The following is a 17,335-nucleotide window of genomic DNA, read 5'->3' on the forward strand; positions in this document are numbered from 1 at the left end:
AATAGGGAAAAAAAGTTGTCAATAGGAAAATAGTGAATTTTTCCATGGGCATTGATTTGGATTTTGGGTGTGAACCCCTCAGAACTGGGAGTAAAACACCCAAGCAACAACAGATAAAAAAACACCCCAAAATTTATCGTTTGAGCAGCTCTTAAAATCCTTCAGTATTCATGTAAATGTCATACACCTTTTACATTAAGAATGTCTTCGTTTTAGTTTGCTAATGAGAACCTGTAATAGATCATATTCTGGTTTTCAAGTCTTTTCTAAGAGAGAAGGGTTTTATGTTTTTTGTTTTATTTTTTTAAAGACTTAATTTTTTACTTTCAAGAGTTTGTGCATTCAGTGTACTCTCTAGCAGGGGGGAGGGGCAGAGCTCGATCCCAGGACCCTGAGGTCATGACCTGAGCCGAAATTAAGAGTTGTTGCTCAACCGACTGAACCACCCAGGTGCCCCAAGAGAAGGGATGTTTTAAACACACTTGGAAGAACAACTGGTCAAATTCTGAAAAGTTCAGGCCTACTATAAGGAAATCTGAAAATAGGGAACTGACTCTCTTGTGGAGATGTGGGGAAATTAAGAACATTTTATATTATCCTATCCTTTAAAATTCTAAATAGTGACAGTTTGTTTCTATCTAGGTACCCTAGAAGACTGGGATATAGCTGTTCAGAAAACCGAAACTCGATTAGCTCGTGTTAATGAGCAGAGAATTAAGGTAAGGATGTTATTTAAAGCCTTTAGAAGTTTTCCTGGCTATTTTGACTGTGTTTGGTGTGAATATTTCTTGTTAAAACCTTTGAGGTCTTCTGAAGAAGTATCTTTTACTCAGAATATTAACTAGTAAAATATTTGAACCTGTATTTAAGCCTGTCTTGTATAATTTTCTTGAATTGGCTTAGAACTTTAGCCCTGATGATAAAAACTTTATGTAGTAGGGGAGTTTGGGACCTAAAGTTTCCTGGGATACAGATGGAAAAGCTAAGAATGGAGCCTCACTTAGTCCTGTGATTGAAACGTGAACACATCCAAATTCATTAGAGCTCCAATTTTACATTTTGTTTTCTTTCTGTTGGTGAGTAATTACTGGGGATGTTGCAGAACATCCTGTAGATGTGAGATACGGAACCCTAAGAAGCCTGGTAGGGAAAATTGTGAGCACCGAACCCCTTCCCAAGCCATCTCCTCATGACCTTTCTTTTCCTTGGGGTGGCAAATTTTTCTTCCCAGCGTCCCCTTTCCTCTCTGCTCATTATGGGCCTCTAGAGTTCCCACAGTTATTCCATCCTAGTGATGTGTCCATGTTCCCATCTTCCCAGGCTGCAGAGAAGGAAGCAGCCCTTGCCCAGCAAGAAGAAGAAAAGGCCGAACAGCGGAAGAGGGCCCGGGCCGAGAAGAAAGCATTGAAAAAGAAGAAAAAGACCAGAGGTGCAGACAAGCGCAAAGCAGAAGAGGATGATGAGAAGGAGTGGGGTGATGATGAAGAAGGTAGAGCTTTCTGGAATTGTTGTTTGGGAACATCTCTAACTTCCAGAGAAGTTACAGGCACCATACATAGAACTTTTTGTCTTGAACCAGTTGAGAATAAGTTGTCGGCATGGTGCCCCATCACCCTTCCCGTCCCTGCCCGCTGTCCACATGGGCGTCATCTTCCTTCCCTGTTTGGGCTCCCACAGCCCACCTGTCCCTGCCCTTCTTCCCCTTGGACTCAAGCATCCTGCACCACAGCTTATGCAGACACCTGCCTTGCTCGCCTGCCAGTTTTGCCTTGGTGGAGTTTTCCAAGCAGTGCTTCTCTGGCCCCTGCCATTTCAGGGGCAGGCAGATGTGGGGCAGGTTTATTTTGGCAGAGTCCACTAAGGTAAAGAATTGCTTGTAGACTTCCAAGGACTCCATACGTGTTCCTGGTACAAAGGGGTCAATTAGAGGGAAGTAGTAGTTCTGTTCACCTTTCTTGTGCACCTTTTTGAGACTGTCAGAAATGACCACGGATGGGTAGCTGGGTAGCTCACTGGCCTTGAGGACCCCAGGCTTAGCGGGGGAAGGCAGATGTGACATGTGACTGCAGTGGTGTGTAATTGGGACTGTGGGACAGGACGGTCTGGATTAATGGTGAAGGCCAAATGAGGCTCTGCTGGGTCAGCTCCCCGCAGGAAAGACTTCATGCACTATAGCGTCTGGAGGCGAGAATGGGTGACTGTCCAGTGCAAAGGAAGAGGGGTAAACTAGACAGAGCGCATGCCTCAGCAAGGCATGAAGCACAGAACAGCCTAGCATTTTATCTGAGCAGCAAATAACCTTTTTTAATAATCAAAAAAGCAGCAGTTTGAGCCCTGATGCATGCTAGGACTGTACTGGGGTAGGTGAGGCTGGAACAGTGGGCCAGTTTGCTCACTCAGGGCCCCTCTTGAATGCAGTGAGTAGTAGTTAGATTTCAGGAAGGCAGTGGGGAATTGATAGGCCTGGAAGTGGGGCCAGTGCCAACTGGCTTTCAGTACTGCCCCTCCAGAGGCAATAGGGCAGATGGGTTGGAATAAAATGTTAAACTGTGTTGAAGGACACAGCATAACAGTGAACACTTTAGGAATTATAGTGCTTTGCAGAGTGTGGCCTGTGGACTGCATGTGTCAGAATCACCTGAGGTGCTTGTTTAAATATAAGTCCCCGGGGGCGCATGGGAGTTCAGTCGATTAAGCGTCCAGTTCTTGGTTTCAGCTCAATTGGGTCATGATCTCAGGGTTGCGGGATCAAGCCCTGTGTGCTTAATGCCTAGTCTACTTGAGATTCTTTCTCTCTTACTCTGCCTCTCCCTCCACTCATACACATGGGCACATGCGCACTAGGTCTCTCAAAATCTTTAAAAAAGAAATGCAAGTCCCTGGGCCGTATCCCTCCTTTGCCGCCCCAGGCTTTCTAGAAGAGGGGTACTAGAATTTGTCATCAGAACTTTGAGGCCCTCCTGAGCTTTTGTGCACTTGACCCTTGAACCTTGGAGGTTAGGGGTGCCAACCCCCCACACAGTCAAAAATCCATGTTTAACTTTGGATTCCCCAAAAACTTAACTACTAAGAGCCTACTGTTGACTGTGAGCCTTACCAGGATAATGTAAATGGTTTACTAACAGATTTTATATGTTATATGTATTATATATTGTCTGCTTACAATAAAGCTAGAGTAAAGAAAACATTATTATACAAAGATCATAAGGAAGAGAAAATACATTTATGTATTGTATTTATCCCAAAAAGTCCGCATGTAAGTGCACTTGTGCAATTTAAACCTGTTCAAGGGTCAAGTGTAATTAAGAGTGGATAATGGGGACTTATGTTGTCACTTCACTTGATTTAGTCCACTCACTTGAATGTAACTGGGGCCCAGAGTGTGGGACAAACAGCTAGTGGGACTTGTTGCATGTGTTAGATAAGACTTGATGGAGGGTGTGGCATGGGCCTGGCTCCAGAGAAGGACAGCTATATGTCCTGTGCAGCTGCCACAGATGCACCATCCAGAGTGGGAGGAGGACTTGTATCGAGCAGCTCGCTTAAGAGAAGTTCATTAATCATTGCTCCTTTTCTTCTTTCACCCTGTAGAGCAGCCTTCCAAACGCAGAAAGGTAGAGAACAGCACTCCTCCAGCTGGTGAGGCACAGGATCTAGAGGCAGAAATGGGACTCTTTGGGAAAAGTGCACCTGTAGACGTCGACCCTCCCTCCAAGCAGAAGGAGAGGGCAGCCGCCCTGAAGAGGGACATGCCCAAGGTGCCCCACGACAGTAGCAAGGACAGCATCACCGTCTTTGTCAGCAACCTGCCCTATAGCATGGACGAGCCTGAAGTGAAGCTCAGGCCGCTCTTTGAGGCCTGTGGGGAGGTGACGGAGATCCGCCCCATCTTCAGCAACCGGGGAGATTTCCGAGGCTACTGCTATGTGGAGTTTAAAGAGGAGAAGTCAGCCTTGCAGGCACTGGAGTTGGACCGGAAGACTGTAGAGGGGAGGCCAATGTTTGTCTCCCCCTGTGTGGACAAGAGCAAACATCCCGACTTCAAGGTGGGTCTTTGTAGAAAATGCCTTTCACATCAGGTTACTGTGGACAGATTGAACATTTTGTCTTGCAGCAAGGAACTACCAGTTAGAATCTGCGTGGAATATTTGTGGTCTGTGAAGAACTAGATGCAGGGTCTAGTTCTGAGCTGGGTAGGTGAGGCCTGACTCACAGCTTAGTGATACCGAGCTTGCGCTAGTTGACAGATAATGAGAAAATTGGAAATTCTAACAGCGGCTGCTTGCCACTGAATGTTGAGGAGTGGCAATGGCTGTGCGAAGGATTTACTGTGTCACCTTGTCAGATCCTCACCCAAACTCTGAGAGTAGTGGCTTTCATGCCTGCCACATTCCGGAGGCAGAAGCAGGGGCTTTGAGAGGTTAAGTGACTTGGCCAGGGTGACCCCATTAATAGTTCATAGCACCCAGAGTCGGCTGTGGTCTCTGGCTAGGGTGAGGCCTGTGGCTGAGTCTGGTACTAGCTACAGTATTGTACGTTGGGTTGGGCCATGGGTGCCTGACTCTCTTTCCCTCCCTTCCTGTAGGTGTTCAGATACAGCACTGCCCTGGAGAAACACAAGCTGTTTGTCTCGGGCCTGCCTTTTTCCTGCACTAAAGAGGAACTAGAAGAGATCTGTAAAGCTCATGGTACCGTGAAGGACATCAGGCTGGTTACCAACCGGGCAGGCAAACCGAAGGTCAGTGTCTGTGCAGACGGTGTCAGCCTCCCGAGGCTCTGGCAAACCTAGTTCTCCATCTGTTCACATTCTTAGTTTCTGAGTGGGTTCCTTGTTAGCTGAGAAATAAGTGAACAGAATAATAGGGACACTTGGCACTACTTGCATTTGGAGTCAGAGTAACCTGTTTCTAGCTAATCATACTAAAGAAATAAGGCATTGAGGGAAAAGAAAACTTACCATGAATTAGTAGGGGCCACAGTGCAGACCCCTGGCTGTGAGGGGCCTTTTTGGTAGTGTGTGCCCTCCTGCCCCGACTCACCTCTTCACTAGGTTTCCAGGTGCCTCCTTCAGTCTCTTCCCCAGAGACCCCACCAGATTTTCCTATTAGCCCCTTTAGCATCCTGTGAAATCTTTTTGTGCCACGTTCTGAGTAGTTGGCTAGGCACGAGTTTGGATTCCCTGTCTTTCCCCAGCCCTCTGGGTTGATGGAGAGTTGAAGAGCATGAAGTAAGAAGGGACCCACATGAAGGCTCACCCTGTATCCAGCCGCCTCATTCATTTGCTTTTGCTGGATTTACTGGTCTGTCTCTCCCTCCCTCCCTATCTTTTTTTTTTTTTTTTTCTGCAGCAAGCACAAGGTACACTGACCTCACAAAGGTTATCTGATGTTTACAGTCTGTTGCAGAAACAGGGAGGAAGAGTGTGACTAATGCATAAATCTGTAGACAAAGGATGGTTGCGGTGGGGAAGGGAACCTGATGACGGGGCAGCTGTCTGTACTGGCTTCTCTGCTGAGGCAGAAAGTTGTGTCCTGATCTGGCTCTGGAACTTGCATCTTTCAGGGCCTGGCCTATGTGGAGTATGAAAATGAATCTCAGGCGTCACAGGCTGTACTAAAGATGGACGGCATGACTATCAAAGAGAATGTCATCAAAGTGGCCATCAGCAATCCTCCTCAGAGGAAGGTTCCAGAGAAGCCAGAGACAAAGAAAGCTCCAGGTGGCGGCATGGTGCCACGACAGATTTATGGAGCGTAAGTGTTTGCATGCACAAACTGCCCTGGCCAGCACTGCAGGGGATTCGTTTCCTGCTAGTACAGCAAGTTGGGGCAGAAAGCCAGGGCCTGCTGTTCCTGGGGATGCTCACGGTGGTTTACCAGAGCAGGGTGTCTGGAGCAGGGCCATGCAGAGCAAAAGCCCGGAAGTGGAACCCTTCCTGATATTTGCCAGTTTACACTTGGAATTTACTTGAGATCATTTGGTTTCTAGGCAGTGATTATTTTTAAAGTCTCCTTTGTCAGTAGAATCCATCATGTAGATTCTTACTGCTCTGGCTGTAATCCGATAAGAGGTAGCTTTCATCTGGTAGGAAGGAGACCACAAAGTTGTGAGGTTATTTGGTGAGGTCTGAAAGAAGATAGCGTTTTTATCCACTCTGCATCTAACTATGACACAGGGTTGGTCTTTGCCAAAATTGTTTAGGCAGTTTGTTTAAACTGGTTTTTGCATATTAGTCAAAGTCACGGAGAACAGGGATCATCTCTCCTTTCTGGTTTTTACTCTTTACCTATTAACTTGGTACTCTGCACATTCCAAGAAACTTCTGTAGTAACTAAATAGAAATGAATCCAGAAAGTATGGTTTTCACTTTGTAACTTTGGGTAATTGAAGACCATCCTGGCTTATTTGCACAAAGAAATCAGGGGCCATGGATTGTTGCTTTGTAAGGGTACATCCAGTGTTTGCTCTTCTAGGCGGGGGAAGGGGAGAACCCAGCTCTGCCTGCTGCCTCGTGCCCTGCAGCGCCCAAGCATGACAGCTGCTCAGGCTGAGAATGGCCCTGCCCCACAGCCGGCGGTCACCACTTCAGCAGCCACCGAGGCACCCAAGATGTCCAATGCTGACTTCGCCAAGTTGCTTCTGAGAAAGTGAAATGGGACTCTGGAGAAGGGAAATGCCTTACTTCATGCTGTCCAGGAAGAGCACCCGGCACCCAGCTGTACTCTGGGTATGGAAGGGCCTAGGACAGCACCCCTCCTGCATATTTTCCTCTGGGTCAGACAGAAAAAGGATGAGGGTGTCCAAGGAAAGAGGCTTGAAGTGCTCCCTCATATTGAGGGCGGTAGGAGGAAAATTGATCACTCCGTGGGTTGGGCCCAGCGTGTAGTTTCTTAAGATATTTTTGTGTCTTATAGGGTGAGAAACAGAAGTGAAACTCAAACCCGTTTTGAGACCCACTTGTCCAGGTGTTTTCGGCCATCTCTGGCCCTCTTTTTATAAGACACTTCTCTTACAGCCTGCACAGCACGTGGGCCCATCACTCTTTTAATTTTAAAAGACAAAATGGCAGATGTTAGTAATTCACCAGAATGGCCTATTTTAGTAAAGGGGTGGTGGGAATAGGGAAGTCACATAAAAAAAAATGTGATGGCTTTCTGTTCAAGGGAGGGGGCGCTGTGCGTTTTTATATTATGTATTTGTAAAAGACACATCAACCCATTGTTTTATGTTTCCTAAAAGCAAAATATTTGTGACCTTTGTTTTCTATGGGAGTTCTGTGTGCCACCTGCTATGGACCATTTTCTTTGCCTAGTGATGAGTGAACTGTGTTCTTTGTCTAAATACTGAGTTTCAGCCCTTTGGTTTTGTTTAAATATCATGTCAAGTGCAAACTTAAATTCCCCCCACTTAGCTTTGTTTATTAAACTGAAGTTCTCTTAAAAACGTCTTGCCGAATGGTACTCAGATGTGCATTCAGACACGGCTGTACTTTGAGATGGGTGCACTTGCGTTACTGAACGTGTAAATAGAAATTTGTAAGTCAACTCCTCTTGTTCCTCTGATTTAAGTCATTTCAGTTGTGATGGGTCCTCAGTTTTAAACTTCACTTTGCTGCATTTTGGCCCGTTCGCTTCTAAGCTTTTTTTTTTTTAATCTTTCATTTCTTATCAAATATTTATTGCTTTAAAAGCTACCTTGCCAGTTCAGTAGGGAGACGGATTTTTTTCATAAAGACACTGAGAGAAGAAATCAGGAAATGCTTTCATGTGTGGGAGAAATCAGCCCACTTTATCTGGTTGTTAAGTTTTTGTGCATCAGGCTTTACTGCATTTTTAATGGGAAATTGGAAGCGCCATCCAGAAGTGTTGACAGAAGAGCAAAAGGAACTCCTTACACGCCTGTTCTTGAGCTTCAGCAAGCATTCCCATCTAGAGCAGGGTTCCTCATCTTTGCCACACACCCCCACTCAGCCCCCGGCCCCAGTAACAGTGCAGCACATGCCTCCAGGAGATCAGGCCCTGAGGGCCACGGTTTTTTCATTACTCCTAGAAACATTAGCAATAATGCTTTTGTGTCCTCAACTGCCCAAATTCCCTGTTTCCTGAGGTTTTTTTTTTTTTTTTCTTAATATTTTATTTATTCTTGGTGGGGGGAGGCAGAGACACAGGCAGAGGGAGAAGCAGGCTCCACGCAGTGAACCCGACGTGGGACTCAATCCCTGGTCTCCAGGATCAGGCCCTGGGCTGAAGGGGACGCTAAACCGCTGAGCCACCAGGGTTGCTCTCCTGATGTTTTTTAAGTGCATCCCCCCACCCCCTAGGAAGTTAGGATTGGTTAATAAACCTCTGAAGTCTCTGAAGGTCCCTCTCTACCATGTCTTTCTCTTTTGCACAAAACATTTTTGGTTAGGTGTTAACTTGTGAATTAAATTCAAATAGTGGCCAGAAGAACGTGTGCTGTAACGCTGGTCCCTCCTGTGTTCTTTGGAATGGGCACTCACCCCACCCCAGCCACCCACCCATGGAAGCGACTGGGGTTGCACAGGGACTGCCACCGAAGAGCCCTGAGCATCTTCTGACCAGTCCAGGCTGATGTGGCTTCACTCCTGTTGCTGCACATCTCACCATTCTCTCTTGCTGTTGGCCAGTCTTCTGCCCTCACTTTGTGCTTTCCCATGTCAACATGGAATTGGAGCTGCTCAGACTTGAGCTCAGGGTATCGATGGTCCTAGAAATGGAGTGTCAGGAACATGTGAGTGGGTTTATGTGTTTTCCCCAGGAAATCAAGAACTGATGGTAAACAGAAGCATGAAACACCATTTGAGTTACTGGCGTGTTAGTGGAAAACCAGTACATCACCCCTGCCAGTGCAGGTAGGTAGCTGACCCACATAGTTCCGTATCACCTTCTTGTTGAAATTAGTATCTTGCATCTATTCTTCTGCCATTATACAAACAGGGCTTAAAAGTTCTGAAAGAATTCCTCCTCCATCTTTATGACAGATGGGAACATCTCTTGAATAAGACGGCAGGTCTCAGGCCTTTATTAATAAAATACTTTATTAGAGTCAGTAATCTGTTAAAATAACATCCTTCACAATAAAGCTAAAGTGCACATTTCTCTATATAGTACAAACTACGCACTTCTGGTCAGGCTTCCTTGGTGTGCTGCTGAGACCAAGACGCCAGAAGAGTTCAGGTTGAAGAGATACCTTATGGCAGCATACAAGTATGAAAATAATTTTTTATAAAGGTTTGAATAATTCTCACTTGGGGCCACTTCACACATCTTTTTCTCAATCTTTCAGAAAGCGACTCTGCGCCTATCCTACAAGTAAGTTATAAGCACCTGCTACCTCAGAACAGTGACCTCTTTACTGTCAGGCTGTGACTTCCAAGTCAGAGACCACACTTTGTGTTCACCATCATTCTGACCCTGACAAAGTGCACGACAGCGTTAGATGTCCCAGGCTGTGTCACTGGGAGAGGAACCCGTGGCCCTTTGGACTCTGAGTAGCATAGCAGCAGTCATATCGGCACCTGTGCCAATATATCAACGGTACAGGAAATTATTCTTCCATAGAACGAAGACTTAGAAACTTGGCCATATTACATAGAATGTTTTATCATTCTACAAGTTGCTAGAAAAATAAGGCTACTCTAGGCAATCTCTTCTGCTTCCCCGATGGGATGCTGGACAGTACCATGGCTGTGGGAGGTGGGGGTCAAATCAGAAAGTGGATAAAACTGCATGACAAAAGGGACGCATCCTGGCTGTTTTTAAAGGTTTTTCATAGTTTGGTAGAAACTTCATCTAATTATCAAAAATTCTTATTTGGTGTCGATGTGGCAACTGTTTTTACAGATGTGTTCTTGAATATCTACCGACACGATGTTCAACTCAAGAGTCAGGGGTGAGGGCCAACTTGGCCACTCGCACAGTACCTGATCTGCAGTAGGATTCAGTTGACAAACCCAGAGAATCTGCAGACTAAAACATCTGGTCTGAGCTGCTGCAAACGAAGTGTGAGAAACATTGCATACAGAGAAAACCAAGCTGGCCACTCCCCTATTCTTAATTAGAAAAATAGTCTGATGAGGGAAAAATAACAGCCTCTGGTACTAGGGTGTGCAAGCTATGACTCCAGGACTTCTTGAAACAAGCAAGGTATCTAACTAGAAATGTTGTCAACATGTTTATTTCACCTCTCAGAAGTTTGCTCTACTAATGAGAATTAGTCACAACGCTAATCTCTTTGTAGGAGAGCAAAACTCTCTAAGAAAGCAAGCTTTCAGTCATTTCTCAAAACTGGAACCAGGTTCTCCCCAAGAGTGCTGACCTCTCAGGTCAAATCACAGAACACTTGGAGGAGTTCCTCCTATGGCTTCTGGACCTCCTTCCACACTTCTGGCCTCTCCCCACGTGAGTGCAAATTCTGCTCCAGAACCGGTGTTCTGGTCACACACACAGCACTGATGCCCCCAAAGCCTACCTAGGGCCACCAGCACAGACAGCACGGACACCATACATTTACTAGCCCAAAAGGAGAAAATAAATAATAACTTGGGCTGAATTATAAGTTACCTTAGACATAGGGCTTAATAATTTAGGTTTTCTCTTTTTTTTAACTAAAACATTTGGAGGTAAAGAATGTTTTAAGTCCTTTTTCTGTCTCCTTTTGCTTTGGGAGACTGTCCGGTTTCTAGAAGTGCTAAGATTTCCCTCTCTCCGGGACACCCTTGTCACCAAGGGAGGATTTCCAGGGTTATGGCTTTACAGGCAGTGTCTCCTTAAACCCGGAGTGGTTGGGTTTGGCCTCTGGCAGTGCCACCGGGTACTCCGTTGTGGCAAAGAGCAGAGTGTCCAGAGTGGTTTCTGTACACTTGGCGATGAAGCGGATGAATGGCCTCACATCGCCTTCGTTGGCAACTTCCAGTACATGGTAGTACTCAGACCTCTGCTCCTTGCGGATGGTGATGGGCGGGTAGCCCGCCTGCATCAGGATGAGGTTCATCAGCAGGCGTGAGGTCCTTCCATTGCCATCGATGAAAGGGTGAATGTAAACCAGTTTATAATGGGCCAATGCTGCAAACTCCACTGGGTGCAGATTCATGGCATCCTCAGAGTTGAGCCACTGTACGAACTCCTGCATCTGCTTTTCAACATCTTGAGGATGGGGAGGGATGTGGTGTCCCACAAGGACCTGTGTCGTCCGAAACCTGCCAGCTTCCACTGGATCCACATAGCCCAGCACCCGCCTGTGGATCTCTAACACGTCACTGATGGTGACAGACCCGATGCGGGAAACTAGCGTTGTGTTGATGTAAGTCATTGCTGCGTGCATGCCAATGACCTCGTTCTGCTCCTCCAGGCTTTTCCCTGGCACGGCATAGCGGGTCTCGAGGATGTGCCTGATTTCTGAGAGGGTGAGGGTGTTGCCCTCGATTGCGACCGTGTGGTAGATGTGATGGTAGTAGGTTTCCTCCATGACCCTGCGCAGCGCAGAGTTGCCCTTGGGGATGGACATGACCTTCTTCACTTTGCTGTCGATGATGCTAAAATACCTCTGGTCGATCTCTTCTACCAATGGCAGTGTCCGGTCCCGGTTGACCAGCGCTTTCTCATGGTAGGGCGAGATGGTCAACGCTCTGGTGTATAAGTAATCTGCCTGGATGATGTCCTTGTCCTCTTCTGAAAAGATGCCGAACTCGTTGAGTGCATCTACAAAGTCTGGGTCCATTTTGAGGGCATGCAGGAAGAGCTTGTGGGCTTTCTCCCGCTTGCCTTGGCGTTTCATTTCCAGAGCCTGGTTCAGAGCTGCTTTGGCTTCCAACTTACCAGCTAGAAAAGAGCCAGAGAAGCATTGGCAGAGAGGGTAGAGAGGGCAGAGGATGTTCGGGGAGCCATCCCCTGTGTTGACCCTTCAGGGGGCTCATTTTGGCTACTCTGTTCACGGTACCACTTCACATGTATGGGTACATTTGTGCCCCACAGCTGGTGATTGTCTGTGTGTCCCCTGGGAGGTATTGCCTAGACTCCCTGGCCCCCTGCCTTCTGAGTACCAAAGTGAGTGGCTGTGGCCGCAGCTCCTGTTGGTTGGTTTTCCTATATTCTCAGCTCTCTCCTATCCTGGATCAATCCTGGTGATGCTGGTCCCTAGCCCTGTCCCTTTAGGCGTAGGCTGTTAACAGCTGCCCCCCCTGGTGCTTAACTCTGGAGGCTTCCCCATTCCCTGGGCTGTTCTTTCAATCTTTTAACCCAGTGGTTCTCAGTCAGGGGTGATTTTGCCCCCCAGGGGGAGCTGGTGGTGCCTGAAGACGTGTTGCAGTTGTCACAGTTGAGGGGGGCGGTGCTACTGGCATCCAGTGGGTAGAGCCCAGAGATGCTGCTCAGTATCCTACAATGCACCACAGCGGACAGTGCAGAGGGCAAGAAACTGCTCTAGATCTAGCCCTCCCTCACCAGCCCCTCCACCTGCTGAGAAAAAGGAGCTCAGTGGGCTTCTTTTTCTCAAATGCCCAGGCTCTCTTACCCTCTGCTCTCTGCCTGGTACACTTTCCCCTCATGCCTCTTCCTTTGGGTCATTTTCCTATTTACACTGGGGTCTCAGCTCAGGCCTTCCCTCCAGGGAGCCTGCCTGGTATGCTCCCCTGCTTCCCCATCACCACACTGGTGACGCTGTATCAGCCACTTGCCATCTTGTCTAGTCTGGGAGCTTAAGGCGGACCTGTTCACCAGACACATGGGACACAGTAGGTATCTAATTACCTACCCAGTTAAGGATTGAAGGGAGGTGGCCAGTCTGCCTTACCTGGAGAGGCCCTGGTCTTGACCACCCGCAGTGCTGCATCCCTGGAGGTGACGCTGAGCTCTGTGGATGGGCTGGTGCACTTGGTGACGGCATGCTGCACCCTGTCCAACTTGCTCCTCAGCAGGTAGAAGCCTTTAAGCACGGTCAAACACTGCTCTTCCAGGGTCCCCAGCGGCAGCAGCAGTGCCAGCAGGGACCCCAACACCATGCTCAGCAGTATCACCCATAGGAAGCGACCCCAGACTGACACCCACTTTGGTTCAGTCACTGCCATCACTGAAGCCATCGGCATGAGTGTCATCTGGACTTCGGGGTGGGCCCCCCACACATACTCAGTTGCCAGAGAGCAGGATCTGCAGGGAAACAGGAGTTGTAGATGAAGCAGGGGAAGGGGACACATTCAGGATAGGTTTCTGAGTTCAGCTGGGGCTTGGAGGGCCCCACACCTCTTATTTCACTATGACTCAGGGAGAGGGGGGAGTGGACAAGGCAGGAAGTGGATATAAATGGGAAGGGGCCATCCTGGAGGACTGGTACCACTTCAAAGGCACTGTAACTCTGAAAAGTAATGCCACTGCACTCAACATTTATTGAGCGCTTACTGTGTGCCAGGCCCTGTGCTAAGCACTAAAGACCTCACACATACTGTCTCTTGTAATCTTCAACAGGAGCTGATGCTACTGTCCATCCCACTTCTCCAGATGAGGAAACAGGCTCAGAGAGATGAAGCCCTTTGAGTAAGGGACAGCCTTAGGACTTGAATTCAGGAACCCATGGCTCCAAAGTCACCCCCCTTGACCACAGACCTCTGACCACAGGCATATCCAGACTGGCCAAGGCGGTTCTGAGGTCTGTTCTTTGATACACACAACTGTTTGGTGGCCTGATTTGCTGCCACATGGGTGCCCGCCTCTTTGTGCCCACACCCTGGTATTAGCCACAGTGCTGCTACCCTTCCAGCCTTCCCTTCCTACCTGTGCAGCAAGGATCTCACCTAGAGCCTGGGCAGTCCAAGCATCTCAAGAGGAACGTAAGCTGTGGGCCAGAGTAGATGACCACTCACCCTCCACTTGGCAGTGGGCATGTGCTTCAGGCTGGCAGCGGGAATGGAGGGGTCTGGTGTGCAAGTACCATTATGCTAACAATAAGCATTTATTAAGCAACTATGGTGTACTGAGCACTAGGCTGAGTGCTAGCCATGCATTTATCTCAATCCCTAACACCCTATGACGGAAAGCTACCCCCGGCTTCATTTTACAGGCAAGGGAAACTGAAGCAGAGAGAGTAAGTCAAACTCCAGAAGGCTCTGCGAGTAGATAGAAGCATCAGGAGTGAATCCAGTGCATCTGGGAAGAGTGCCCAGGTCTCGATCTCTACCTTATTTCCAACCAGGGCCCGTGCTCTGGCCTGCTTCTGGTGCCGGGCCTCCAAGACCCAGACAGGGCTGATTAGGCTCCTGATGGTCCAGGGCTTACAGCCTAACGGGGAGCCTGGCCCCTTGATACACCTGCAACGGCCTGGCCTGTGCTCTCACCGGGGCACGCTGGGCGTGCTGTGGGGGTTCACGGCCTCGTCTCGGTGCTCGGGGCGGCTCCGAGAGGCGGAATCCGCGGCAGGGCTGGAGCTCGCCAGGGACCCGGCTCTGCGCGGGGCAGGCAAGAGATGCGAACGTCTCACCCCTACTCCCCTAGGAAGGGGGAAACTGAGGCCCGCGGGGCGAAGCGGCTGGACGGAGGTCCCTCGGGATCCCGCCCAGGGCGCCCCTCCCCGCCGCCCCCTGCCCCGCTCGCTCCTTCCGAGGCGCCCGGGCTCGCCCCCTCCTACCGCGCGCTGCGGCCCGACCCCGCCGCGGCTTCCCGGCGCTCCGAGGCTCCGCAGCCGCCGGCTCCCAGGCCCCGCTCGCCGCCGGCCCTCTGGCCCCGCCCCCGCCCCCTCGCCATTGGCCGGCCGGCCAGCCTCGTCGCGGCCGATTGGCTCCCCCGACTCGTCCGCCCCTCGCCCTTCCGGGTTCTAGCGTCTGGGTCGGCCGCCCCGGGAAAGGCGCGCCGTGGGTCACCCCCATTGGCTGGCTCCTGCGTGGGCCTCGTGCCGGCGGCAGCCAATAGGCAGCCGGGGGCGGGGCCGGGGCCGGGGCGGGGGCCGCAGGCGGGAGCAGCGCGCGCGGGGGCCGGGGTCGCCGTCCGCCTGCCTGGGAGCGCCGCCTCCTGCTCCGCGTCCCGGGCCGCTGCCTGGGCCTGCGTTTCCGTAGCTGTAAATGAGGGTGCCCCCCGCCCTGGTAGTCTGACCTCAGAGCACCTGCCCCCAGCCTCGACCCCGGGTACCAGGGTAGCCAGCTGCCCCCTTTCGCACCTCCCCTTACCTTTTCCTCTTTTCAATTTGCATCCACTCGAGGAGGAACTGGCAGGTTTATTTAGCTTCCCAGAGAGATTGGGATTTTTGCCTTGAAGCAGAGAGCTGAAGCCTCGTCTTTGTTCACAGATACTGAAAATCAACATCCATGGGCGCCTGGGGGCTGAGTTGGTTAAGCATCTGCCTTTGGCTCAGGTCATGATCTCGGGGTCCTGGAATCGAGTCCCGCGTAGGGCTCCTCGCTCAGTGCGGTGCCTGCTTCTCCCTCTCTGCCCCTCTCCCTGCTTGTGCTCCCTTTCTCTCTCTCAAATAAATAAAATCTTAGGTGGTGCGGCGGGGAGCACCTGGGTGGCTCAGTCGGTTAAGCATCTGCCTTTGGCTCAGGTCGTGATCCCCAGGTCCTGGGATTGAGGCCCGCATTGGGTTCCCTGCAGGGAGCCTGCTTCTCCCTTGCCTCTCTCTGTGTCTCTCTCAAGAATAAATAAATAAAAATCTTAAAAAAAAATTAACATCCAGGACGTGCCCAGAAATGCTAAGCATCAAGATGTTAGCCGTATAGATTCTGGAGGCAGAGAGACGCCGGCTTCAATTCAGTCTTTGTCATCTAAGCTGTGACCTTGGGCAAGTTACTCCAAGTCTCAGATTTTCCATTTGTAAAATGAGGACAAAGAGCCTACCATGCCTTTGGCCTCAAGTTCAGGATCCACTGAGGCCTGACTCCTCAAGATCTGACCTTCTCCGTGACACACATTCCCCCTGGGAGCTGCTGTCAGGCAGAGGTTGTGGGTGTCACCATTGGAGCCACATAACCCTGGGTTCCAGTACCAGCTCTGCCACTTGCAAACTGAGTTACATTTAGCAAGTGACTTGATCTCACTGGTCCAGTCTGCTTTTCTGTAAAATGGGGACAGTGATGATGATTCCTCCTCATAGCGTTTTCTGTGAGGGTAAAGTGAGATCCAACATGGCTCGCACAAAGCAAACACTTGATAAATATCTGCTGTTGCATTTATTCCTAGACAAGACACAAAGTCATTGCTTTCTGTTATTCCCAGAAGAAACTGTCAGACCTGGGGGTGGCTCCAATCACTGAGGAGAGACTCCACGTCCTTTCATAGGTCTTAATCTGCTACCAGTTTAGGCAAGCTGCTGACCCACAGCCAGAAGTGTGCTGTCATAAAAGACACCATGGGGGCCAGGGTGCATTGCAAGGGGACGGACCAAGCAGCTTTGGCCCTTGCTAGCTGTGCTTCCTGTTTGTGTCTTGTAACCCTTCCCCATTCCCCCAGCTCCCAGCCCTTGGCATGGAGAATGGCACGCAGTAAATGCTCAAGAAATTTTGTTGACTCAAATAAATACCTGAAGCAGGACAAATCATGGTGTTTTTAAGAAACAAAATCAGGATAGTGGTTATTTCTGGGGCTTCTGTTTCTGTCTTTTGAACAAAGGTCTCAAACATTGTTCTCTTGAAGTCCTGTGAATTTCACTTCTGATGACTCAAGCAGTAATGTTCTAAAAACTTTTCCCAGAGGAGGGCCTGCTATGCAACCTGCTAATTATGAGAGATGGTTAGTGGAGTAGAAAGCAGTGTGGCTCAGGGGTCAGACAGGTATGTGTTCAAATGTAGCTACCTCTTATTAGCTGTCACCCCACTGAACTGGGTATCATGGGGCTTGTGGACTTCTGCCCCTCCCAGGCATAAGGTGATGTCATCATCTGCTTCTAAAGGCACCATACAGTGGCACCTGGGTGGCTCAGTTAAGCATCTGCCTTTGGCTCAGGTCATGATCTCAAGATCCTGGGATGGAGCCTCAGTGTCAGGTTCCCTGTTCTCCCTCTGTCCCTCCACCTGCTCCTGCTAGCTCTCTGTCTCTTCCTCTCAAATAAATTTAAAAAATCTTTTTAAAAATTAAAAAACCAATAAAGGCACTTTCCATATTCTGAGATGCCAGTGTCACCTCTTCAATGAGCTTAGAACCATGGGTAGCAAATCCAGAAGCTACATCAGAACCATCGACTGACGAGTAAAATTGCCTGGTTATGAGACAACAGGGGTTGGTGGGAAGTGTGGAGAAGGTGAGAGTACCTGCCTTATCCAAAATGGGCAGCAGCTTCTCAGCTCTAGCCTACATTTAGTTTGTAAAAAATGTATTGCATCCAGGGGAACCTGGGTGAG

The 17,335-nt window shown here is 49.3% G+C and overlaps 2 protein-coding genes across 9 annotated transcripts in view; one reads left to right on the top strand and one right to left on the bottom strand.

Moving 5' to 3' along the window:
* The window catches only part of SART3 (spliceosome associated factor 3, U4/U6 recycling protein), a 37,943-nt gene extending 30,399 nt beyond the window's left edge, over positions 1–7,544 (top strand). For both annotated transcript variants that reach the window (XM_038575435.1, XM_038575436.1), the window contains exons 14-19: positions 643–719; positions 1,321–1,489; positions 3,592–4,046; positions 4,586–4,738; positions 5,563–5,753; positions 6,474–7,544. In XM_038575435.1, coding sequence (XP_038431363.1) covers positions 643–719; positions 1,321–1,489; positions 3,592–4,046; positions 4,586–4,738; positions 5,563–5,753; positions 6,474–6,651 — 1,223 coding nt within the window. In that variant the 3' untranslated portion in view covers positions 6,652–7,544. The remainder of the gene's footprint in view (positions 1–642; positions 720–1,320; positions 1,490–3,591; positions 4,047–4,585; positions 4,739–5,562; positions 5,754–6,473) is intronic.
* Positions 7,545–9,033: 1,489 nt separating this feature from the next.
* On the bottom strand, positions 9,034–14,713 carry FICD (FIC domain protein adenylyltransferase). Of its 7 annotated transcripts, XM_038575440.1 has the most exons (4): positions 14,635–14,652; positions 14,345–14,452; positions 12,811–13,163; positions 9,034–11,840 (listed from the first exon to the last, which is right to left on the bottom strand). In XM_038575440.1, the coding sequence occupies exons 3-4, from the start codon at positions 13,109–13,111 to the stop codon at positions 10,765–10,767; spliced, it is 1,377 nt and encodes a 458-aa protein (XP_038431368.1). In that variant the 5' UTR covers positions 13,112–13,163; positions 14,345–14,452; positions 14,635–14,652; the 3' UTR covers positions 9,034–10,764. The 7 variants fall into 7 exon arrangements, with proteins under 7 accessions (XP_038431368.1, XP_038431365.1, XP_038431366.1 ...); XM_038575437.1 differs by lacking the exon at positions 14,345–14,452 and having other exon boundaries at positions 14,635–14,713; XM_038575438.1 differs by lacking the exon at positions 14,345–14,452 and having other exon boundaries at positions 14,625–14,711.
* Between the last annotated feature and the right edge of the window lie 2,622 nt (positions 14,714–17,335).

This window comes from Canis lupus, chromosome 26, assembly GCF_011100685.1.
Source record: "Canis lupus familiaris isolate Mischka breed German Shepherd chromosome 26, alternate assembly UU_Cfam_GSD_1.0, whole genome shotgun sequence".
NCBI lineage: Eukaryota > Metazoa > Chordata > Mammalia > Carnivora > Canidae > Canis > Canis lupus.